Source organism: Dipodomys ordii, unplaced genomic scaffold (genome assembly GCF_000151885.1).
Source record: "Dipodomys ordii isolate 6190 unplaced genomic scaffold, Dord_2.0 Scaffold33, whole genome shotgun sequence".
Taxonomy (NCBI): Eukaryota; Metazoa; Chordata; class Mammalia; order Rodentia; family Heteromyidae; genus Dipodomys; species Dipodomys ordii.
Window position 1 is genome coordinate 6,034,103 of NW_012267249.1, and position 25,363 is coordinate 6,059,465.

General features: G+C 47.1%; 1 protein-coding gene across 1 annotated transcript in view; it reads left to right on the top strand.

Moving 5' to 3' along the window:
* Window positions 1–25,363, top strand: part of Rnf220 (ring finger protein 220) — a 230,974-nt gene that overhangs the window by 169,529 nt on the left and 36,082 nt on the right. The window contains exon 2 of the mRNA XM_013016930.1: window positions 21,900–22,032. Within this exon, the coding sequence (XP_012872384.1) occupies window positions 21,900–22,032 (133 nt within the window). The remainder of the gene's footprint in view (window positions 1–21,899; window positions 22,033–25,363) is intronic.

Here is a 25,363-nt window from a genome sequence, read left to right on the forward strand (position 1 = left end):
TTTTTTTGCCAGTCCTGGGCCTTGAAATCAGGAGCTGGGTATTATCCCTGAGCTTCTTTTGCTCAAGGCTAGCACCCTACCACTTTGGGCTTTTTCTGTGTACGTGGTATTGAGGAATCGAACCTAGGGCTTCATGCATGCAAGGCAAACACTCTACCACTGAGCCACCTTCCCAGCCACTTCCTTTCTTTTCTAGCTCATGTTCCAGACTTCTGTCCCTACCTCCTCCAGGAAGCCTCTTTCCTCTAAGCCTTGCTTTCTTTTCCTCTTAGCCCTTCTCTCATCAGTCTATGAGCCCAGCCATTACCCAGCCTATGAGCTTCTGAGCCTGGCCTTTTACTCCTCCATACCCCCTAAGGTCTGACACCCAATTTTTTATTTTATTGTTAGTATAAAGATGATGTACAGAGGGGGTACAGTTACATGACTCAGGAAAAGGGTTCATTTTTTAAATGTTGCCTCTTCCCTTGCTCTCTCCTAGTTTTTCCCTCTCATTCCCTCCCACACAAGTTGTATAGTTCATTTTCAACATAGTGTCTAATGAGCACCACTGCTGCATTTGTTCACCCTTTGGCCCTCCATTTCTGTGCCCCTCCTTATCCTCCCAAAATCAGATTAACAAGCAAGAACAAGCAAGACAAAAACAAAACAAAAATAGCAACGAAGAAAAAAAAAAACACTTGTTTCCATTTCCTCAAGTTCATTTAGATAAATATTATTTTACATGATCAGCTGCACATAAGCATTGCACCTTTGTGTTCCTCTCCTAAGAATATCTTCCTTTGACTGGATGCTGGTGGCTCAAGCGTTTAATCCTATCTATTCAGGATACTGAGATCTGAGGATTGTAGTTCAAAGCCAGTCTGGGCAGAAACGTCCATGAGCCTCATCTCCAATTAATCACAGAAAAAGCTGGAAGTGGTGCTATGGCTCAAATGATAGAGTGTTAGCAGTGTTAGCCTTGAGCAAAAGGAGCTCAGGAATAGTGCCCAGGCCAGAGAAAAAGCCCCAGGACTGGAAAAAAAAAAAAAAGTATGTTCCTTTGATCCCACTGTGTGTGAATGCCTAGAATCCTATATAATTTATCATGTCCCACAGTACTTTAGATCTAGCTTCTGCATATGAGAGGAAAAATATGTGCCATTTGGTCTCTGAGCTTGGCTTACTGACACCCAAATAATTTGAGGGTTTTGTAAAACTAAGTTTGGAAGAGATCATGATTTTACAAAAAAGAAAGCCGGGCACTGGGGCTCACGCCTGTAATTCTAGCTACTCAGGAGGCTGAGATCTGAGGATTGTTGTTCAAAGCCAGCCTTAAGCTGAAGAGCTGAGGGACAGCGTTGAGGCCCAGAGTTCAAGCCCCATGACGAGAGGGGGGGGGAGAGAGAAGAGAGAGAGAGGAGAGAGAGAGCTCCAGGTGCTAGTGGTTCATACCTATAATCCTAGTTATTCAGCAGAATGAGATCTAAGGATCTTGGTTCCAAGCCAGCCCAGTCAGGAAAGTCTGTGAAAACTCTGGTCTCCAATTAACTACCAGAAAACTAGAAGTGGAGCTGTGGCTCAAAGTGGTAGAGTGCTAGCCTTAAGCAAAAAGAGTTCAGGGACAGCACCCAGGCCCTGAGTTCAAGCCCCATAATTGATAAGGCAGTGGTGGGGGGGGGCAGGGGGAGGGGTGTCGGGGAAGATTGGACTGCTAGGCCAAAAGACAGAGACAGAAGGTGGAGGAGGAGGCCTTCCCTAGAACAGGCCCCATCTGAGGACCACAGCCCACTTATGGGCTCTGGTGCCGGGCCTTCCAGCCAGGGAGATCTGTTGGTGGCTGAGAGGCTTATTGCACTGCTGGTAACAGGCTGTGCCTGGCCAGGCCTCCCAGATGCCTCTCTGTCTTGGACCTTCTGTGCACACAGCCTCTATCCCAACCCCCTACACAGCTGCCCTCCTCATGACACAGGCTGTCCTGTTGCCCTGTTAAGCACTGACCACTATGCCAGAGGAATGGCCAGGCCCACAGGGGTGGAGGAACTGGAGAGTAGGCTAGGGAGTGGGGGGAAGGCCACCAGGTTTATCAGCCCCTGTTGACCTCTACTGCCAGGGCATAGAAGATCCACAATTTTCCCCCATAGGGCATCAAGACCTGCAAAGTTCCTCTCTATGTAAGTCCCTGTACTTCATGTGACATTCCCGAACATTTGTTAAAGCAACAGGGAGGTCAGTATTAATGTCTGGAGACTCCAGGTGGACAGATGACCTGCTGGATTGATAGTACTTGCCCAGAAGTATATGGCTATCAATGCTAAAGCTAGCTAGCTTCAAGACCAAGTCTTCCTGATTCCAAAATCCACATTCCACCTTTCCAGGCTCCTTGCCTAACCTGTCCCCAAATTTGGCTCAGCTTTGGCCCTGGGATTCTGCCTATGCTTAAGTACTAGTACACAACAGATCAGAGTGATAATGAAGGCCACTATAGAGAGAAATGAGAAGATGTAAGCAGGAAGGAAAAGGAACTTGTCTTTGGTAAAGAAGTTGGGCCCAGTGCTGCCCTGATGCCTCTCTGCCTAATAAGTCAGCCCTGGAGCAGAGCCAGGGGCAAAGCCCCCACTAGATCTCTACTCCCAACACAGGGCAAGCCTAAGCCAACTCCCCAGGACCCATCACTTGCCCTGGATTCAGTTAAGCAGATGAGGCTCCCTTCCTTGTTCCTTCATCCCCAGATGTGATGAGGGCAGGGAATATTAGAATTACCCACCTGCCCAGCTGACCTCAGCTTCCTAACAGAGACTCCTTTGGCCACATATATTCAGATACAGACTACAACAGCCAGATCTAGGGTTTTAACACAGGACCTCATGCTTACTAGGTGAGCATTTGACCACTAGGCCATGCCTCTAGGCCTTTTTAATTTTGCACTGGTTAATTTTGAGACAGTGTCTCACTTCCTGCCTGCAAGTATGCCTGGATCATGAGCCACCTACTTTTAGGTTTCATGTCCTGGCTGGGATGATGGTATATCATCAAGCCTAGCTTCCTCCCTTGAGATGGAGTCTCTGGTGAACTCTGCCATGCCTGCCTAGAATCATGATGCCCTCCATCTCAGCCTCTGATATGGCTAGGATGACAAGCATGAGCCACCAGTGCCTAGCTAAAATTTCTTTCTTAAGCTTACTAGCAACATGACTCCAGGCAATGATTTTCTTTTTTTTACATTTCCCTATGGAAAGAAATATTCTCAACCTAAAGTGCTAAATATACCTGGATAATAACAGTAACTTCAATAATATCAAACACTTAACATATAGTGCCTAAAATGTGACAGGCACTATTTGAGTGACTGTACATAACCTCATAAAGCAGAGACTTTTACTCTTTCCATTTTACAGACGAGGCACAGAGAAATTAACTAACTTTCCTAAGGTATTCAAACAGACCTTTTATTTCAATGGTGGATAAGAAAGTGATTTTAAAACTGTAGAGACCTTTTACAGATGTGGAAGGAGGTGCTTTATAAATGCAAGGCACTTTTCCTAAGGAGAAGTATTTATAAATTGGGGAGGTGGGGGGAGAAAGCTTTTGAAAGCTGCAGTTTTTGATCCATGTAGAGGTATTTGTAATTTCACAGTGTCTCATGGCGTGAGTGATGGCTCTTTACTGATTGGCCCACCTATACCACCTCTGAGGAGTTTGCCATAGCAGGGCAAAGCCAGATTGTTCCTATTCCTGTTTAAAGCGGCATTCCTACTTAAAACACAGCATGTCAGACTTGGGAAGGATAAATTCTCAAAGTCTAGCTCCTGTAACCTATCACCTCTGTAGGACTCTGGACTTTGGCGGGATTTTTTTTTAATGTTTGTTTGGTTGAGTTTGTTGTTGTTGTTTTTGTTTTCTATTTTTGGTTTTCGTGGGATTTTTTGCCAGTACTGGGGCTTGAACTTAGGGTCTGGGTGCTATCCCTGACTTTTTTTGCTCAAGGCTAACACTCTACCAATTGAGCCACAGTTCCTCTTCTGGCTTTTTGGTAGTTAACTGGAGATAAGAGTCTCAAAGTCTTTCCTGCCTGGGCTGGCTTTGAACCAAGATCCTCAGATTTCATCCTCCTGGATTACAGGTATGAGCTCAAAGCCGGTAGGTACTCTGACACTTGAGCCACAGTTCCACTTCTAGACTCTGCTTCTGTACTGCGCAGAAGGGCCAGACAGGAGATAGAACATGGAAGGAAGAAAAGGTCCCTTAAAGAAAAAGCCCTGGAAGGTAGGGCCTTGTCTGCTTCTACATAAAGCCAAATTTCTTCAGTCAGGGGGGAACTAATGAGCAGACTTCCTCCCACATTCCAGAAAATGGAGCTCTTAGGGTAGAGCAACAAAAATAAGATTCCATTTTCCCCAGCAGCAAAGGGCCTTCTGAGGAGGGTCTGTGGCATCTCCACACTGTGGTGCTCTTCTGTATAGACTTCAGGAAGAGCTTCATCCAGACATATGACCCCTGGCCCAGGCTGATATCCAGAGACAAGTGTGGCAGCAGACCAGGATATACTCAGAGAAGCTAGGGAACATTTGGCCTTGGGATAACCAATTGAAATGGGGGAAATTTTGGAGAATTAGGATGGGATTTGGGTTTTAAGTTTAGAATTTTGGCTAGGAGGTAGGGCAAGACTGACCCAGAGAACTAGGGTTTGGTTTTGGTTTAGGGCATCTCTAAAAATTGCTTGCTTCATGCTACTCTAGCTGAGCCTATCATTCATTAGAAATAGGAGTGAGGGCTAGCTTTGGAGCACAGTAGAGTCAGTGTCCCTCCCACTGGCAGGTTGCTTAGGGCCTTGCTATACACAGGGCATTTGCCAGTAGCACAGGAGTCACCTAGGGGCTTGGAAGCAATGCAACCTTGGGCCCCCAAGACTGAGATGCTCAATCAGAATGTACATCTCATCCTGAACCCTTAAGTGTTCTCTGTGTACTTTTAGTTTGAGAAGCCCAGGTGAAGACTTCCCTCACAGGCAGGTGTGATACAGAAGGAGGAGGCCAAGGGGCACCTGCCACAGGGCTCCTGCCTGACACCCCCTCCCAGTGCTGGAACCACAGCGACACCTACTGGTCACGGGCACCTAGGCCACCTCCTCTAAGACATCTGGGCCAGCTTCTCTCCAAACTAAAGCTGACATTCCTAAATTTTGGGATTTGGCCTCCCGAGCTAGAGTACAATAGGTATTTTAGGCCTAGACTTAGTGTGAAACAGTGGTGTACAGGCCCGGACATAGGGCCTCAATATAAAGAAGGCAGGATAAGTGAGCAGATGCCTTAAGATGCTCAAGACCCATCCTTAGCCCCAGCCTTCTCTCCAGATTCAGCAATGCTGGTGGGCGCGTATTTGTCTTCTCTTTTCATTCAAGCCTTCAGCCACATGGATGGAGTACAGCAGGTTGGTGTCCTATGAGAAAGTAGGATTTGTACAGATGGATGTATGAATGCCTAACAGAGACAATTAAAGAGCACTCAGAGAAGGGGAGCAGGGAGAGAGTATTTCTGGTCCAGGGTGGTGGTTGCTGGAGACTCTCAGGACAGAATTCTAAATCAAAAGGGGAGGCTGAGGCCAAAGAGCAGAAACAGAAACATGCAAAGATAGAGACAGAAGCCAAACTACTTCCAAGGCAAGGCTCAACTGACTCACCACTGAAGGGCCTGGCTTGCCAAGGGCTATCAGAAGGAGAAGGACTTCTGGGCAGCAGAGATCACCCTCATCATTCCAAATCTCAGCCATTGCTGGCTCTCCTCCCTCTGGTCTGCTCTGTACTATGAGAAGAGGTTTGCCTAAGAACTAAATGAATGTGATTGCTCACTAGTGCCTGCCATTAGTGGTGATTAGTTAAAACATCAGAGTCTAAACAGTCAATTGGTTCTAATAATTAATACTCTGGCTCCACTGTGATTGAGAAAGGGAGGGAAAGAGAAGAAAAAGAAAGGGAATAGGATCGACAAGCAAGCACTAGCTTGGTGACTACCATTTCTTCATTGCTGTTCTTTTTGAGATAGGGTTACTAAGTAGCCCAAGACAGCCTCAAACTTTCCATCCTCCTGCCTCAGCCTCCCAAGCACTGGGAATACAGATATGCATGACCACACCTAGCATTGTAACTACCATTTCTTGACCTGTGTCCAGATGCTAAGATGTATCATATTCTGAACTCTGTCTTCTTGTAAGATATTTGCAATAAATCAAATGACAGAATTATACAACCACCCTTTTAGGCAATATCATTAGTCTCTCTCTTCTATAGGTAAGAAAAATGTGGCATGGAAGATAAAAGCCACTTGATGCTTTGTAACAATTTGTTGAATAAATGGATAAATAAACGAATGAAGTAGCCAAAACTGAAATTCAAATTCACACACACACACACACACACACACACACACACACCAGCTTTCATCATATCCCTCCACCCTTCTTTCTGGTGGTATGTCCTTACCCCCCAGCCACATCTCTTACACACCACACACAAAATACCTTTGTCACACACCCCTGTCTCCATCTCACACATACCATTCCCACAAACAAATCCCTTCCAGTAGCCTTCCTCCCTCTCTTCTGCTCACTCATAAGCCTCTATCTCCCTCTCACCCACCCATTCTTTCTCACATCCTGAGGTGTACCCCTGCCTGCCCCTCATACATAAACCTCCTCCCTTCAGGGCAATGGACAGGCTCACAGTTCTTGGCTCATCACTGGCCAATAGTATGCCCTCGTACAGAGCTTGGGAAATGTAAGAAACAAGACACTCACCCCTCCATCTCCACATAGCCTTGCTCTCTCACCCCCTCTCCCTCCCCGGGAGTCAAGCCCAGAGGCTGGGCTTGCAGTTGAACTGTCCCCACATCTGGAAAAGCCCGGCCTCAAATGGGGGAGGGGGCTAATCCCAGAGTCCTCTGTCATCCACGAACAGGCTCAGCCACTCCCCACCCCCTCCCAGGTCAGGAGCCGCAGCAGGAGCCGCAGCAAGCAGTATGGCTGTGTGTGCATTGCTATTAATCACCCCTCCTGGTCCCGCTAACGAGGCTAATGCGGTAAGTGACAATAGCCCATCTTGGTTCCTGATTTAGGGGCTCAGGACGGAAGCTGGGCTCCTGGGAGTGAAGACGTGAATTCTCCACGACACTAAACCTTCAAATAAATCTCCTCCAGTCAGAGAAGCCCAGGGCACTAAATCCCACGCGCCGGTAATTGAAACCCTTAGAGCTTTCTTGGGTAGAGAAATTGCTGAGAGAGAGAGCACGCACCGCCCAGGGGTTCCGGGTAGGGTGGTAGGCCAGCATGGAGATCTGCAGCTGGTTCTAGGATGCTAGAGGTGGCCAGGGCCCTTCCAGGAGCATATGGATATCCATTTGTCCTGGTGCATGTATCTGTCTGTCCATGATTCTGGACATGGAATTTACAATTTCACAGGCTCATTGTGAACCCATTTCCCACTAGTCTATGATCACTTGATATTTGAGGACTAAGAACACAGATGGAGCTATTCTCTTTTTCCTTTTTTTCCCCTCTGGTCCTGGGGCTTGAACTCTGGGCCTACACGCTATCTCTGAGCTTCTTTTTCTCAAGGCTACCACTCTACCACTTGAGCCACAGCACCACTTCTGGCTTTTTCTGAGTAGTTTATTGGAAAGAGTCTCACAGACTTTCCTGTCCAGACTGGCTTCAAACCAAGATCCCTAGATCCCAGCCTCTTGAGGAGCTAGAATTGCAGGCCTGAGCCACTGGTACCCACAGAGCTATTGTTTTTTGAGAGCATCTACATTTGAAAACCTTAAGGCCTCTCAATCTCATTCATCATAAACAAAGCTGCACTTAAGCCAAAGGAAATTTCAATATTACCATCATAGCCTTCCTTCAACTCTTCCCATCACCCTCACCCCCACACTCTGCTACTCTCCTCCTTCACTTTCCAGATATTCCCCACAGGCCCTTCAGGTCCTCCTCCCCCTAACTTAGCCACTGAATGATTCAGTACCCACTCTGTGCCCAACTGCAGACCATGTCTTAAATGTACCAGGATGAATCAGATGACCCTCCTGCCCTCAAGGAGCTCATGGCAAGTAAGACAGATGGATAAATGCTGAAGTGTAATGTTTCATATTGCAGTGATGAAGCTGTAGTTGTGCAAAGTAACATAGCATGGAAATAGTGTAATTAACCATCAGAGAAAGCTTCAAAGAAGTGTTGGCTGAGAATGGTCTTAAGGAATCAGTAAGACATATTTATCATGGATATTATTGGCAGTAGGAATAAAAAAGAAGAGCTGGGTGTTGGCTAGCTATAGCACATGGAACAGCTAAAGATGTGAGCTAAGAGGAGGCTGGGGTGAGGACTATATGATAAGGAATTTGGAATTTATGCTGTGAGCTTTGGAGGGGGACAGGAAAGGGTCCTAAGTAACGAATGGTAAGATCTAATTGGCAGGGAGGGAGGGGTAATTTGTTTGTCTTGTCAGTCATGAGGCTTGAATTCAAGGCCTGGTGGTATCCCTGAGCTCTTTTGCTCAAGGCTAGTGCTCTACCACTTTGAGCCACAGCACCACTTCCAGGTGGTTAATTGGAGATAAGAGTCTCACAGACTTTGCTGCCCAAGCTGACTTTGAAACTCAATTCTCAGATCTCAACCTCCTAACTAGCTAGGATTACAGGGTGTGAGCCACCAGCACTGGGCTCTAATCTGTGTTTTAAGAAGCTCCTGCCAGGCACTGGTAGCTTATGCCTATAATCCTAGCTACTCAGGTGGCTGAGATCTGAGGATTGTAGTTTGGAGCCAGCCATGGAAGAAAAATCTCAGAAATTCTTATCACCAATTAGCTAGTTGGTTTTTTTTTTAAAGCCAAACATAGAAGTGTGGATCAAGTGGGAGAATGCTAGGCTTAAGCAAAAACAAACAAACAAAAAAAAAAAACCAGTAAGAGGCACAAAAAAAAGAAAAGCTCCCTCTATCTATACAGAAGGCAGTAGATGAGAGGGGAAAGAAATGTGTGCTGGGAGACATCATAGTTAAAAAAAATTTTTTTTTTTAAAGCTGAGATGCCTGAACAATAGGAGATGAAGATTTGTGATGAGCACTTTGGAGATGGAGATATAAACAGCTATTTATTTCCTGGATGCAAGGTCCTGAATAAGAGTCAAGTTATCAATTTAGGGAAGGCTGCAGATAGTGGTGCCACTCACTGAACCAGAAATCAGGAGGGCAGGACCTGAGGAAGATAAGTTCCTGAAATTTCAGGCATGTTGCACTCAAAGAGCCTGTGGGACATCCACGTGGAAATCTCCACTGGGTTCTACAAGAAGGGAGCCCGGGAGAAGAGATTAAACTAAAACAGGAAGATGAATACCACTCCTACTGAAAGTGGAGGGAAGAAGGAAGTGAGTTGAGAGAAGTTGAGTGAATTCACACCTCAGGATTCCCAGCTTCAGATTGAAATAGGAAGCAAAGTCACTTAGTAAGAGAGATGGTGAAATATTAGCCTCGGTGGGAAAGGAGAGACAAAGCTAACCAAGAAAATGTCTAAGGACTACTTGGCACAGATCTGCATGGTTCTGTGATTTACCCCAGCTGCACATAGCTACCTCTGGGTCTGAAACAAAAGGGAAACTGGTTGGATGGTGGAAAAGGCAAAGAGCATATGTTGACAAGAGGGTGTTGAAGTAATACACCGTGCTATCCAGGCTTCAGGCATGAGTGAGTGGAGGCTTGAGAGTTGAGAGACAGTAAGACTCAGGTCTAATAGGTCCAAGACCATGAGAGGACTGGAGGGGAGGGAGTTCTAGATCAGAGCACAGTAGGCTGTTGAAAGTCCTGCAGGAGGAAGCAGAGAAAGGAGAAGGAGGGGAGAAGAGAAGGAGGGGAAGGAAGGAGCAGGTAGTGGTGGTGAAGCTGCTGAGCCAGTTAGAGCAATGACCAGGCTTAAATGAGAGAGCTATCAAAGTTCTCAGCAAATGTAGAGAACGTGGATAGCAGAATAAGGTAGGACATGGGGTGGGACTTGACCTCACAGAACGAGAAGCACAGAAATGGGACAACAGCATCCTACCTTGCAAAGGGGATAGGCCAGCATTGCGGGAAGGAGGACGAGAAGGGCATCCCAGCACAGGATTGTGGGTGGAGGGGAGTTTATCAGTGGTAGAGAGGCATCCACCGAAGCCACCTCCACCCCTGTCCTGAGCATCACTCCTGGGACTTCTCCATATCTCTAGCCTTCTTTCCCCAACTTGAGGTCTCCCTCTTACACGGTCTGCTCCCCCACTCTACCCATACATGTATTCCCATCTCATCCATCTATCCATCCATCCTTCTCTCTTCCTCCCACACTCCCTCTCTGGTTGTCCCCTCTCTGGACCCTTCCCCTGCCCTGCCCCACCCCAGCCGGCCTGAGCGAGCAGGAACCCCTGTGCCTTCATTTCTCAGGTCACTGCTTGGCTAATGGGCTATTAATTTGCTCAATCGTCCCCTGTGAGGCAAACTCAATTTCTGCCAGCCAGTCGTCCCTCCCTGTCGACAGTGTGATTGATTGGAGGAACAGCTGTCACCGCCCGGCTGCCTGCTCCCTGCCTCCTTCCCTCCCGAGTCCGCACCACCCCTCCTCCTCCCTGGGCCACCGCCCCTCGCCCACAGAGGCAGCACACCCCTGCCACCTGCCCAAGGATCTGTCGCCAGCAATGAAAAATGACAGAAATATTTAAGGACAAATAAGGTTTCCCAACGCAATTGAAAATGATTACAGGCAGCTACAGATGGGGCCAATCTGATGCGCAGCAACAAATCAAATCGAATTTCCTTATCGGCGTATTATTTTAGGCGTTATCTGGCGCGTGGATGCAGTTATCAATTCAATTTCAGCCGCTGGGCCGCTGTTTACCGTCTCGCCTTTGCTGGGAAAAGGTAAACATGCTCAGCCCAGCAAATTAATTTCTGGCTGAAGCCAGAGGCAGCAAAGGACTGCTACCCAGGACCCATGGCCTCCTCCTTGGCCCTGGGCTCTAGCCGGTCAGGCTAGAGCTTGCCCATGAAGCCTCAGCTCCACTAAGCTGCTTGCCCCTGCCCCAAGCACGTAGCAGGGCTCCAGGAGGCTGGGGGTGACCGTTGTTGGCTTCGCTGCTACTGCCAGGGAGAGGTGAAGGTCTCCCATTAATTCCCAGCTAAAAATGACAAATTCATCTTGGACGACAATTAAATGAAGTCAGTAATTGATGCTAATTGATCTCCAGATGTGAGGGCTCCCCTCAGCCTTAGCAGCACGTGGCTGTCTTGCTCACTCTTCCCCACCCCAACCCTTCTCTTCCTCTACCTCCCTGGGCTGCACTTTCAGCCCTTGCTTGCTGCCTAGAGCTCTGGTTCCCTTGACCACACAGATCTGCCAGGAGGCACCTACTGGGACTGGGTCAACAGACAATGCTTGAGGCCAGGTAGCTTTGCCCACTGCCCATCCAGTCTCCATTGTCAGCAGTGCCCCCACGATCCACCCATCCACCTAGAAAGCAGGTAACCCCGCCCTCCTTACCATCCAGGATTTATTGCCCACAGCTGTGGAGGTTCCCACTTCATTTTTATAAGCCCATAGTCAGAGCCAGCAGGGGGTAAAGCACACTTCAAGTTCCTTTACTTTAAACACAACAATCTTAGCATTTTGGCTGTATGGCAAGGCAGGCACTGGCGGGAGAGGAGAGTGTATAGGTATGCCTGGGAGAATATGCAGGTATAACTCAGGCTGCACCTGAATGTATTCAAAGATGCTCAGGTGTGTGTATGTGTGCCTAGATGTGGGAGGAAAAAAATAAAGTGCCTACCCTGTGTGAGCACCTGTGTGTGTCCAGACATTGGAGATTATAGGTATGTATGGTCCATATGTGGATATTTTTCTTTACTGCCATTTGCAAATCCTAATCCCAGAAAATACTGAGAGGCCCCTCCTGTCCCACCCACTACTGGCCCAGCCCAATGCAAGGATTTGTCTGGAAATTATTAGCTCAAGGAGGAGAATGAGGCATAGCTCCACAAGAACGAAGCTATTGTTACATTGGAATCAGTATTGTGAAATAGTTGGTCCCTTGAAGCCTTACCAGCCTCTGAACAAGTCAGCTGGTGCACATGGCTATAGCAAAGAAAGGCTCGGGTACTATGACCAGGACTTAGTGGATTTGATTGTGTCTTGTCTCAGAGCCTGCCTGCCTGCCGCCTTCCTTCCTTTCTCTTTCTTTCTTTCTTTTTGTTTTTGTCAGTTGTGGGGTTTGAACTCCGGGCTTGGGCTCTGTCCGAGCTCTTCAGCTCAAGGCAAGTGTTCTACTGCTTGAGCCACAGCGTCACTTCTGGTTTTCTGAGTGGTTTATTGGAGATGGAGAGTCTCACAGGGGCTGGGAAGGTGGCTCAGTGGTAGAGTGCTTGCCTTGCATGCTTAAGGCCCTGGGTTCCATTCCTCAGCACCACATAAGCAAAAAGAAAAAAAGCTGGAAGTGGCACTGTGGCTCAAGTGGTAGAGTGCAAGCCTTGAGCTGAAGAGCTGAGGGACAGTGCCCAGGCCCAGAGTTCAGGCCCACGACTGGACCCCCTCCCCCCCAAAAAAAGAGTCTCACGGACCTTCCTGCCCAGGCTGGCTTTGAACCTTGATCCTCAGATCTCAGCCTCCTGAGTGTCTGGGATTACAGTCGTGATCCACTGTCACCTGGCTCTCAGAGCCTTTCTTTACTCTTCAGCTTGGGCCTAAGTCTAAACCTAAACCTGTCCTCAGGTTGATCTTCACTTGGCTGCCCTGCAGATGTTCGCCACTGACCACCCAGCAGCAGCCAGTAGCTTAGTCAGGCCCCAGTGTATTGCTAAAGACAATAGCATCGATCATAAGAGTCAGAGCACCGGCCAGGTTCTTGTAAGAGGCCATGTGGAATGGGAGGTGTCAATCTAAGCTTCTGCAGGCAGAGAGGAAGGAGGATGGTAAGGGCATGACTTGTCACCCATGTGTATTCCATCTTGATATATGCCACATGTATGGAACCTGATGCTGGCGAATGCCTCATAGAAAGAAGAACAGATACAAATAAAAATGAAAAAAGCACTTGCAGCAGGATAGATGACCCAGCTAAATCAGTCAGGGTGGGGGAGAAAGCCCTCATCTTTAGGGAGAATGTCTGTATCTTTGGGGATTTGACAAGGTCAATATCATTTAGTCATTAAATTTAAAGAAAGATTTATTGATTTCTAATACTACTATTACTTCTCTCTTACTTTGGGTCCTGCCCTCTGCTAGATCTCAAGCTATAGTAGTGAACAAATTAATGCTTGTCCTCAAGGAATTTACAATCTGAAGCCAGGCATGTTGTTTCAACACTGAGAGGCTGAGACAAGAGTCTCACAAGTTAAGGCCAGCCTGGGCTACTAAGCTACATAGCAAGATTCTGTCTCAAAAAGCAACCAGAGGTGGGGTGGGGAGAGATAGAAGGAAGGCAGGCAGGCAGGCAGGCAGGAAGGCAGGCAGGCTATAGATACATATGAAGCAATAGTAACTGTGACAAATGCTGTGAAAAATGCAGTACAAGAGAATACAGAGGAGATAGCTTACACAGTCAGGGGGGATCATGGAAGGCTCACTAGAAGAAGGAATTCTATATTGAATCCTAAAGGGTAAAAGTTAACTGTTGTGTGCAAATAGCTCCTGCCATATCTTTTCAGGTGCTTAGCAAACCCAAAGCAGAGACAAATAGGTCTACTTGATTCCAAGTGATACTAGAACTGCTAAAAAAAAAAAAAAAAAAGTCACCTTTGAGCACCAGCTACTATCCTGTGGTCTGGTCCGGGCAAGAGGGTACACAGCTGTTTCAGAGTATTCCTTGGCACCAGCAGATATGTATAGGCTACAGCTAAATACACATCTCTCCCCTGCCTGCCCTACCCCCACCTTCTCGACCAGGGATGCCTATTAATCCTGACAAATGATGACTTACGAACATGTAATGCAAACTGATTCATCATACATTCAAATCCGCCGCCCCGCCCCAGCGGGAGGCCCCAGCCAGACAAGTGTATTACACGGATAATGTATTTGACGTATTAATAAAACCAGCCGCATTGCTCTGGCGCGGGGACTGGGGAATGCCAATATACGATGACAGATCACATATTGATGAAATCCAGATGTTTGGAATCATAGTCTTGGGGCCTTGTTCATATTGACTGAAGGTAAAAAATGCCGTCTGTCAGCATGTTAACTCTTCCTGTCCCATATTCGGCAGAGGCGCCAATCATGGTTTTCTGAAGAGAAGAGGAAGGAGATGAGCAAAAGAGGAAAGTAGATGAGTCGTTTGAGATGGTTTGGACTGATGATGGTTGGGGTGAAGAGGAGGGAAGATGGTTGTATTACATATGATAGGATATGTGGATGGGGCACTTTTTTTGCTTGATGATCCTGATCTCTCAGCAACATTTGACTCTCTTGATGACACACTCCAAAACTTCCTTTTTTGGCTTCAGTGAAATCACATTTTTATTTTTCTCTTATCTCTTTACTGCTTCTTAGTCCTTGATGATGTAAACTTGCTTCACCTATTAGTTGAGTCTCTTCCAGGCTCTTCTTACCCTATGTGATCTTTCACCTATTCTTAATGTCATTCACTTATTCATTCAATAAACTTTTCTTGAGTACTTATCCTAGGACTGACATTGTTCTGGACATAGCAAATACAGTGGTGAACCTCAATCTTATCTGTATGACAGGCCTGTAATTCTAATTCTGGTTTGCATATAGTGCTTACTCAGCATGTTCACAGTTCCTCAAACTAAGCACATCTAAAAATGAACTCATTTTCTTCCTTCCAAGCCTGACTTACAGACCAGTAAGATACATGGATGGATAGCAGAAGGAAATACACAGGGGCCAGGTGGGCCTGGGTATCCACTGAATGGTAGTTGATTTTCATCATCACAGGGAAGAACGCTAGATAAGAGGCAAGGCCAGGCAGACATAAGGATGAAGTAGATATAAGCACAAACAACAAACCAATGGTCAACAAACCAGAAACAATAATAACTCTTTACAGCTCTGATTTAATTTAATCTTGACAAAAGTCCTAGGAGTTGTAGATCATTAGTGCTACTTTGCACAAGGAGATATAAAGCTCAGAATTGTTAAGTGATTTGCCCAAGGTTATACAGAGAATAAGAAGCAACTCTGTTGAATTCTGCCTAAAGTTCTATTTTGCATCTTGGTCACTAGAAAATGGAGATCCTTCTTTTGGAGGATGGAAGGATAGGAAACAAGTGTGTATACACACAGACACACTTTCAGGTTTTTTTTGTTGTTGGATTTTTGTTTTTTTGTTAGTCTTGGGGCTTGAACTCAGGGCTTGGGAGCTATCCCTGAGCTCTTTTTGCTCAAGGCAAACGCTCTACCGCTTTGAGTCACACAGCACCACTTCTGGTTTTCTGGTGGACAACTGGAGATAAGTCTTACAGACTTTCCTGCCTGGGCTGGCTTTGAACCAGGATCCTCAGAGCTCAGCCTCTAGGAGCCTAGGAGCCACCAATATGAGCCAGGTATGAGCCACCAGTGCCCAGCTATCACATATTCTTAAAAGTCCCAGCCTCCACTGCCATCTGTCAGTAGGTTCACCCTCACTGTAATGTTCCCTATCTCTAGTCAGACACCAGACAGTCAAACCATACCTTTTGTGTTTTGTAGAGGAAAGATATTAGAGATAGGAATTGCTACTTAGACAGAGAAGCAAGAATGGAACCCCCAGGCTCCAGAACTGGTGAGGGAGATTCCTCTTTGGGACCCCTCTCCAAATGGAGAGTCCCTACTACTTTCCTTTCAACTTTCCTTTCACTTTCAAATAAACTTACTGCTTACCTTAAAAAATAAAAATTAAAAAAAAACTGGGAAGAAAAACAGGCCAAGAGAGACAGGCAGTCACATTTTAGGGAGCTGCAAGGACAGAAATGAGTTAGTGGTCTAGTGACAAGACTGAAGATAGCAGAAAAGGAGTAGCCTGTGTGGGTCATAAGATCCCTGTTCCTGGTGGTCAGTAATTCCCAACAGAGGAGGGCAGCAGAGGGCTGATCTAGGCCCCCAGGTACCAGAGGCCTTGCTGTAAGACTTAAAAGATTTGGCCAGCTGGAGCCTGTCCCTTACTGAGATGAGGGCTGCCTTGGCTTGGACCTCTTCTCTCTACTCAACCAGCCAATCCCTTGTCAGAGCTCATAGCCAGTGCCTTCCTGTAGACATGTAGCAGCCCACCAAGGGCAAAGGACCTCCAGACAAGGACTCTCAACCCTTGCTCTTTGGGCTGTGAGGGTGGGTTCCCCCACACACACCTTGCCCTCCTCCTGCTTTGGAGATACCTACACAGGCAGACAGCCAAGTGGAGGTGGCAGGCCCTACAGCAGCAGGGGTGGTGGGGAGGGTGGCTGTAATGAATGTGGACTGGAGGCGGAATGAGCGATCCATCTTTGCATGGGAGAGGAGGGGGCTGCGGGCGTTCCCCCCACACACTCACATACTCAATCAGGCGCTGTCAGACCTCCGGCCGCCTGGCATTTTGGTGAAGAATCTCTCAGCTAAAAATTGTTGTCAGTCCCATTTCCTCGTTATCAGTGCAAGGGCTGAGGCAGCGCCCGGGGATTAGCAGGAGCGGCAAGCGCCCGCACGCCCCGCCATCCACTGCCGATAACACCGGGCCTCCCGCCTCACCTCCCCCATTCATCATCTTTAGCACTGACAGCCCGACCTAGTCCCTGTCCCCATCCTCTCGTGCTTCCCTCCGCTCCCCACTGTGCCAGCTCAACCTGTCTCCTAACCTCCCCTGGGGGAATCAGGCCTCCTAGAGAGGGACAGGGTTCACCCTAGGACTGAATAACCTAGACCCACCTGTAGCAAAAGGCCTTACCCAGCTATTGGAGCAACTGTCAAAGGCAGGTGTGAGGGATGTTCTGTGACAACCTGCCTCGGGTGGGCTCCAGCGGCCCACCTGTGATGCTGCCCGCAGTATTGGAGAAGGGGTTCCTGCATCCAGTGGGTAGCCTACTGAGGATTTCTGGGAGCCTTCATCAGCCTGAGATGAACTCCTAGATTCTGGGAAGTGTGGGAAAGAAGCACCAGAAGATGACTCTTCCTGAGCACAAGAAGAGAAGGGGGTGGAGGGCTTCTTTCCCACCCCAGCAAGACCAGAGCCCCCCTCCCCACCTCCTTTTGGCCATCCCCAGCGGTTTTATGGCCCATTTTATGGCCACTGTAATGGTCCAGGTCAAAAGCTTCAGGGAGCTGTATTCTGGGAATTATGCAAACGAGGAGCAGGCCCAGGGCCAGGGTATGGATTTTGTCATTAAACCTGGGCAGGCCATGTCGTTAGTGCAGTAAAATCCACGTCATGACCACAGGTCTCAATATAAAATTATAGGGAACACAGCGGGGGAGGGAAAGTAGGGGGCTCATGGCTATACTGACATCTGCCACTCTAACCTCTGAGAAAATAGGGATGGGATGGAGGTTATAGGCTGATTCCTGTCAGTGTTGATCCTACAGCTGGGAGCCAAAAAGAGGGTCCAATATCCTGACAGGGAAACAAAGGCTAAGTTCACAAAAAGCACATAGTAGTAAAGCAGATCAGATGAGACTAAGTATATGGGAACACTGATACCTGGCCCCCAGGCTTGCAGGCCAGGACTTCAGGAAGCTGAATCTTGATGTTTCTCATCCTTCATACCTCCCATTGAGCATTGCCTTCCTCCTGGATCCTACCTCTCTGCCACCTTCCTGTCCTCTCATGTACCCTTCATTGCTCCTGCCTCCCTCATGGCTCTGGCCAATGCTGACCAGTCACTGGCTTTCCCACTACTTTGTGATTCCCTAGAAGCCAAGAATGTGTTTTATTTATCTCTGAACTCCAGTTTCCCCTAGAATAATACTTGATTTATGAATGTTTGCTGGGGTAAATAAAGCTATGAGATCAAGAATGGCATTCAAGGTCCTCTCCAATACTGAACCTCAATTTCCCTATTTGTAAAATGTCCTGGAGATTTCCCAGGATCTCACTTCCGAAATTGGCTGACTGTAAAGAACTAAGGGTCAACAGTGAGACTAGAATCCTTATCTCTCACCTCTCAGACCAAGGCCACATCTGCTTCTTCTATTCACTACTGCCTTCCAGCATTGCATGAACACCTAAGGTACAATCATCAATGTTCATGAAAGTGGGACCTAGCCACACAGGCTGGATTCATACCTACCTACATGCTGGAAAACAAAAAACTTCCATAACTGATATCTCAGCTATCTAGTTTTGAGGACAACCTGTCCTATGGCCATCTTTCTCCTTCTCTTCCTCTTTTCCTCATTTGCTTCATCATTGAATATCATTGAATAATAGCAGGTCAAGTAGGCCTGCTATTAATTGTTGATAAACCTATAAGTGAATTAGAAGTGGCTCTTGCCAACAAGGAAATCATAACATATTATTCCTTAATTCATTCATTTATTCCCATCCCATACCTGGTATACGGTACAGTGTGTGTGTGTGTGTGTGTGTGTGTGTGTGTGTATCTAGGCCCTGGGCACTGTCCCTGAGCTCACTCAAGGCTAGCAATCTACCACTGTTCCTGAGCTCACTCAAGACTAGCAATCTACCACTTGAGCCACAGCTCTACTTCCAACTTTTTTTGAGCAGTTTATTAAAGATAAGAGTTTCAGCTGGGTGCACCAGTGACTCATGCCTATAATCCTAGCTACTGAGGAACCGGAGATCTGAGGATCATGGTTCAAAGCCAGCCCAGGCAGGAAAGTCCATAAGACTCTTATCTCCAGTCAACCACCAGAAAACCAGAAGTGGCACTGTGGCTCAAGTGGTAGAGTGCTAGCCTTAAGCTGAAGAGCTGAGGGACAGCACCCAGGCCCAGAGTTCAAGCCCCATGACTGACAAAAACAAAAAAAAAAACAAGAAGTTCATGGACATTCCTGCCCATGATGGCTTTGAACAATGATCCTCAGATCTCAGCCTCCTGAGTAGCTAGGATTACAGGCAGGAGCCACTAGCTCCATGCCTGGTATACATCTAAAGTACAGCTTAAATTTTACTTCTTGGCTAAGCCTTTTCCTTTTTTCCTCCCAGAACACATATCCAGACTGAATTGTTCCTCTCCTTTGAGCCTTCAGATAACTTCAATCCCAGTATTTAGGAAAGTCATAATCCTCCTGAGTTTGGTTTACATGGAAATGGGTTCTATGCTTAGCCTGAACTGCTAGATTTAGCAAATAAAAATACAGGGCACCCAGGCAGATTTGATTCCAGAAAAAAAATAGTAATATAAATATGTCCTGTGCAATATTTGGGACATACTTACACTAAAAAAAAGTATTTATCATATATCTGAAATCAAATTTCACTGGGCATCCTGTGTTTAATCTGGCAGACTGACTCAGTTATCCATCTTGGCCACCACTGGCACAGACTTTATCTCTCTGAAAGCTGATTTTTATCTTACCCTCTTCTCTAAGCATCAAAAGGAAGACTCAAGGAAGATTCAAGCTGAAGAAGTCCATTAGTTAGAGCCTCTATGCATAGCTAAGGAAGTTTCTAGATGAATAAGGTTCCTCAAACCCATGACTATAAGCAAACCTAGAGCACTGGATGGGGGAAGGGAAAGGGGTTCAGCTCCACAAAGAAGATGAACTAGGCCACCTACAAGCTTCTTTCTAGGGTTTTTTTTGTCCTAGTTACCATTAGTGACAGAGTGTGAATAGAGTTCAGGCTCCCAGCCAGTGTCCAATGTGCTCATGTTCTGTGTATACACTATTTGAAGGGTATATTGAAGAGAGAGCTCAGAATCAGTGAGGCTTGCAGAAGGCCCATGAGGTTATCCAAGGGAGAAATTATGAGACCTAAATAAGGAGAATATGGAGTCCAAGAATATTGAAGCAGAAAGAGAGGATGTGGTAGTTGAGTGAATGTGAGAAGGGTGGGAAAACAAATGAAAGGCACACAGTGATGCTAAGGTTACTGGCTTGAGTGACAAGATGAATGAAGGTACCATTATCAGAAATAGACATGGCTCATGTCTATAATCCAGATACTCAGAAGGCTGAGATCTGAGGATCAAGATTTGAAGGCAGAGTAGCCAAGTACTGGTAGCTCACACCTGTAATCCTAGCTACTCAGGAGCCTGAGATATAAGGATCATGGTTCAAAGCCAGCCCAGGCAGAAAAGTCCATGAGACTCTTATCTCCAATTAACCACCAGAAAACCAGAAGTGGTGCTGTGGCTTAAGTGTTAGGGTGCTAGCCTTGAGCTGAAGAGCTAAGGGACAGCACCCAGGCCCAGAGTTCAAGCCCCACAAATGACAAAAAAAAAAAAAAAAAAAAAGATTTGAAGACAGGAAAGTCTGTAACTCTTTTCTCCAATTTCCAGCAAAAATCTGGAAGTAGAACTGTGACTCAAGTGATAGAGCACTAGCCCTGAGCAGAAAAAAGCTCAGGGTCAGTGCCCAGCCCCCAAGTTCAAGCCTCAGGACACCCCACCCCCCAAAACAAAAAGACAACATGGACATTACTGAAAGTGGCAGGTTTGAAAGGGGTGAAGATATTGAAGAGCTCAATTTCAGACACTCATATGACACTCAAACATTGATATTGATGTCCACTAGGTATTTGGACACAGAGGCCTAGAAGGATTAGAGTAGCGTCAGACAGTCTGCAGTCAACAAGGTATTGGTGGAAATTGTGGCCACAGATTCAATGAAATCATCTAGCACACAGAATGTATGAAAAGTAAAGAAAGGAGAGAATGCTACCCTGGAAATCACTTGGTCCCTGTTGATTTTTCTCACGAAACTAGAAGGGCAAAGACTAGACTTGATTCCACTGTAGGACCCCACTGCTCTGCACTGGGTCTGGTTAGAGCGAGCAGGAGGGAATGTTTGTTGAATGACTTCATGAATGAATCCCTTCCCATTCTCTGTCTCCATTCTCCTCAATCTGGGGAATGTGATAGCAGTGAGAAGAGAATGGGGACAAGGGACACTCTATAATCTGGGTGATGGTATGATTAAACATGTGTGAAATGGAGTAATCAACGTTTGATTGCACAGAGCATTGATTGTGTCCCAATAGATTTCTGAGAGGGGCAGCTGGTTGAGGAGGCGTGGTTTATGATCACAGCCTCTGGAGCTGCAAAGAGAGTGATGCTCATGGGTTCTGCGAGCCTCAGGCTCACCCTTCCTCTAGGTCAAGAATCCCTAGCGAGCTGGGCACAGGTGGCTCATGCCTGTAATCTTAACTACTGAGATCTGAAGATCGTGGTTCAAAGCCAGCCCAGGCAGAAAAGTCCATGAGACTCTTACTCCAATAAACTATCAGAAAATCAGAAGTGGCTCTATGATTCAAGTGGTAAAGCACGTGACTTGAGCTGAAGAGCTCAGGGACAGAGCCCAAGCCCAGAGTTCAAGTCCCACAACAGACAAAATAAAAAAATAAAATAAAATAAATAAAAAAGGAAAAGAAAAAAGAATCCCTAGGGAAACCTGGCACCAGTGATTCACACCTATAATCCTAGCTAATGAGGAAGCTGAGAGCTGAGGATCACAGTTTGAAGCCAGACTGGGCAGGAAAGTCCATGAGACTCTTACCTCCAATTAACCACAAAAAAAGCCAGAGTGGAGCTGTGGCTCAAGTGGTAAAATGCTAGCTTTTAGCACAAATGTTCAGAGACAGCACCCAAGTCCTGAGTTCAAGTCGTAGGACTGGCATGAGCATACGCGCGCGCGCACTCGCACACACACACACACACAGAGAAAAAAATTCCTAGTGGACAGCAGTAGACTTGGGTCATAGACTTGAGATATTGGATTTTCCTCGAGGGACTAGCCTGGCTCATGTGTGTCTGTTCTTCCTGGCCAGGCAAGAAGAAAGCAGCAGCGTTGTTTGACAGCCAGGCCCCGATTTGCCCCATCTGCCAAGTCCTGCTGAGGCCCAGCGAGTTGCAGGAACATATGGAGCAGGAACTTGAGCAACTGGCCCAGCTGCCCACCAGGTAAGCTATTTATGAGGAGCCTGACCCTGGGGGATTCCAGTCATTAGGTCTCTCCCCTCCCTGTATGGAGAAGTTGGAGTTTTCAGCCATTCTCCAGTACTCCCTTTTCAGTACTCATTCTCCATCTGAATGGTTTTACCATTCCTCTTCTTGCTTTAGTTTTTGGGAGAGAAAAATGGGAAGAAAGTGACCTTTCCAGTCTTTGAAGGGAACACTGCCACAGGCTCAGGTCTGCCATATGGAGTCTTCCAGATAATGGCCTTTCCAGCCCATTGTCCCCTCCAGCCTGGTTCTACCATCCAAGGGAGTGAGCAGTACTTCCTCCACCAATCTCAAGGACTGAGAGATGATAATCTTGAGAATGTGTTCAGGCATGTACCCACATCCTTGTCCCTGTTCAAGAACTGGTCTAATCAAGTGGTAGAGTGCTAGAGAGCACAAAGAGGCTCTGGGACAGCTCCTAGGCCGAGTTCTAGCCCCACAACCAAAACCTACAACAACAAAAAATGGTTTTAATGGCCAATGTGTCACGTTTGGGCTGGGAAGGTGGCTCAGTGGTAGAGTGCTTACCTCACATGCATGAGGCCCTGGGTTCAATTCATCAGCACCACATACACAGAAAAAGCTGGAAGTGGGCGCTGTGGCTCAAGTGGTAGAGGGCTAGCCTTGAGCTGAAGAGCTGAGGGACAGCACCCAGGCCCAGAGTTCAGGCCCCATGACTGACCAAAAAAAGAACTGGGGCTGGGAAGGTGGCTCAGTGGTAGAGTGCTTGCCTTGCATGCATGAAGCCATGGGTTCAATTCCTCAGTACCACATAAGCATAAAGCTGGAAGTGTCACTGTGGCTCAAGTGGTAGAGTGCTATCCTTGAGCTGAAATGCTGAGGGACAACACCCAGGCCCAGAGTTCAGGCCCCATGACTGGCAAAAAAAAAAAAAAAGAACTGGGCTAAGCCTTCACAGGGACTTTGGGAGAAGCCAAGTTAACCAGGGGAACAGAGGAGAAGCATTAAGAAATTACCTAGCCAGGCATCTGTGCCTCACACCTGTAATCCTAGCTACACAGGAGGCTGAGATCTGAGGATTTAGGTTCAAAGCCAGCCTGAGAAGGAAAGTCTGTGAGACTCTGATCTCCAATTAACTACTAAAACACAAGTGGAGCTGTGATTCAAATGGTAGAGCATCAGTCTTGAGTGGAAAAAGCTAAGGGACAATGCCCAGGCCCTAAATTTGATCAAGCTCCAAGACCAACATCAAGGGGGAAAAAAAATAAAGAAAGAGAAAGAATCAAGGAGGGGAAAAAAAAGGAAGGAAGGAAGAAAGGAAGGAAAGAAGGAGAGAAAATGAGAGGGAGGGAGGGAGAGAAGGAAAGAGAATGGAAAGGAGGGAGGGAGGGAAAGACAGAGGGAGGGAGCAAGGAAAAAGAAAAAGGAAAGAACTGGATACTAGTGGTTTACACCTATATGTAATCTAATTACTCAGGAGGCTGAGATCTAAACATCAGTTTGAAGCCAGCAGGAAAGTTTGTGAGACTGATCTCCAATTAACTACCAAAAAGCTTTAAGAGAAGCTTAAGCACAACACTCTGGGACAGCACCCAAGTGCTGAGTTCAAGCCTGAAATGTTAGCAGTATAAAGCAATTATTCTACTATACTCCCAATCTGTAGGATTAGGAATGCAAACAGTATAGAAGGCATAACTGTCTCCTCCAGATGTCTGAGGCCTCAGCTGGGAAGACACAGTTGCTGGGGGCTGGGGTCATCTGGAGGTTCCTTCACTCAGATGTCTGATGGCTGATGCATCTGTTCATCTGTTCATGGCTTCCCCATGTGGCCTGGGCTTCCTCATAGCCTCATATCCTTGAGATAGTTGGACTTCTTATGGGGCAACTTAGGACTCCAAAGGAAAATGTTGCAGCAAAGATGAAAATTGGATCCCCTGTTTATTTCTGTCTCTCTCTCTTTCTCTCTCTCTCATGTGTATATGTGTACTGGGGCTTGAACTGAGGGCTTATGCACTATCCCTTAGCTAGTGCTTTGCCAATTGGGCCACACCTCCACTCCCTGCTTTTTGTTGGTTAATTGGAGATAAAAAATCCTCAGACTCGGCTTCCTGAATAGCTAGGATTACAGGCATGAGTCACAAGTGCTCTAAACTCTACCTGTTACCTACAGAATTTGTGGTCATTTAAAAGCCCCACAGGCTGTATTAATTGGTAATCATCACAAGCCATGTGGAACACTCACTATTTGCCAACTACTTTACATTGCGTTATTTTATTTAATCTGTGTTGTTTAATGACAGGGATATGTTCTGGGAAATGGACCCTTAGGCAATTTTGTCATGCAAAAAATCATAGCATATACTTGCACAAACTACCATATCACTGGGCAATATAATCTTATGGGACCACTGTAGTATACATGATCTACTGAACAAAACATCTTTCTATGGTGTGTGTGATTATAATTATTACCTCCATTTTACAGATGAGGGAGGTACAGAAAGGTTATGTGTCTTCTCTGATGTGGCACAGCTAGTAAGTGGTAAAGACTCCTTTGAACTCAAGCCATCAGAACATGAGTGCCCAAGTTCTTACCCACCCCACCCTTCCTCCCTCCAGGTCTCACAAACCAGGGATCCACCTACTAGGGACACAAAGTGAAAGAAATATCCTGCAGTTGAGTGTCACACCTGGGTGGTCCAGGAGTTCTGTGTGATCTGCTTCCAATGGGAGACTTAACAAGCAGAAAATAGAGGCAGAAAAGGAGGGGGGGGTCTACAGAGTCTTATAAAGGGAGTATGCCCCTGAGAATGGAGGCTCTCTGTCTCTTAGCTGTGGTCCCAACCCTGCACTGTCCAAGGCATCCCCTACTGTCCTCAGCCATTCTGATTCCACCACCGCCCCCCCCCCACCGCCACAACGTATGGCCTGGCACAATTCTTCATCCTCAAGTCCTCTCCAGAGCATCTCCTTCCTCCATGCCCTTATCCCCAAGTCCTTTTCCCCCACCTGATCCCCCCAGGGCTACTCCTGCCCCTCGGGCCTGAGTCTCTTGTCCCTCGCAGATGTCCCCTCCCATCCCCACCCATCCGGAACCCCCAACACCTCACACCGCCCCCCGCACGTGCACGCCCTGCGCCCCGGGCACGCCCCCTCCCACCGGGTGTCTGACAGCCGGACAGCGGGATCTGCACAGCAAGTGAAATTCCCGTCGGATCGATAAAGCCGAAGCGCTGGCGGCGACGGGTCGATGGTTTTATCTGTCTCGGCCCCGCCGCGCCCGGCGCGCTGACAGTCCGACCGGCCGGCAAAGGCGTTCAAGGGCAGC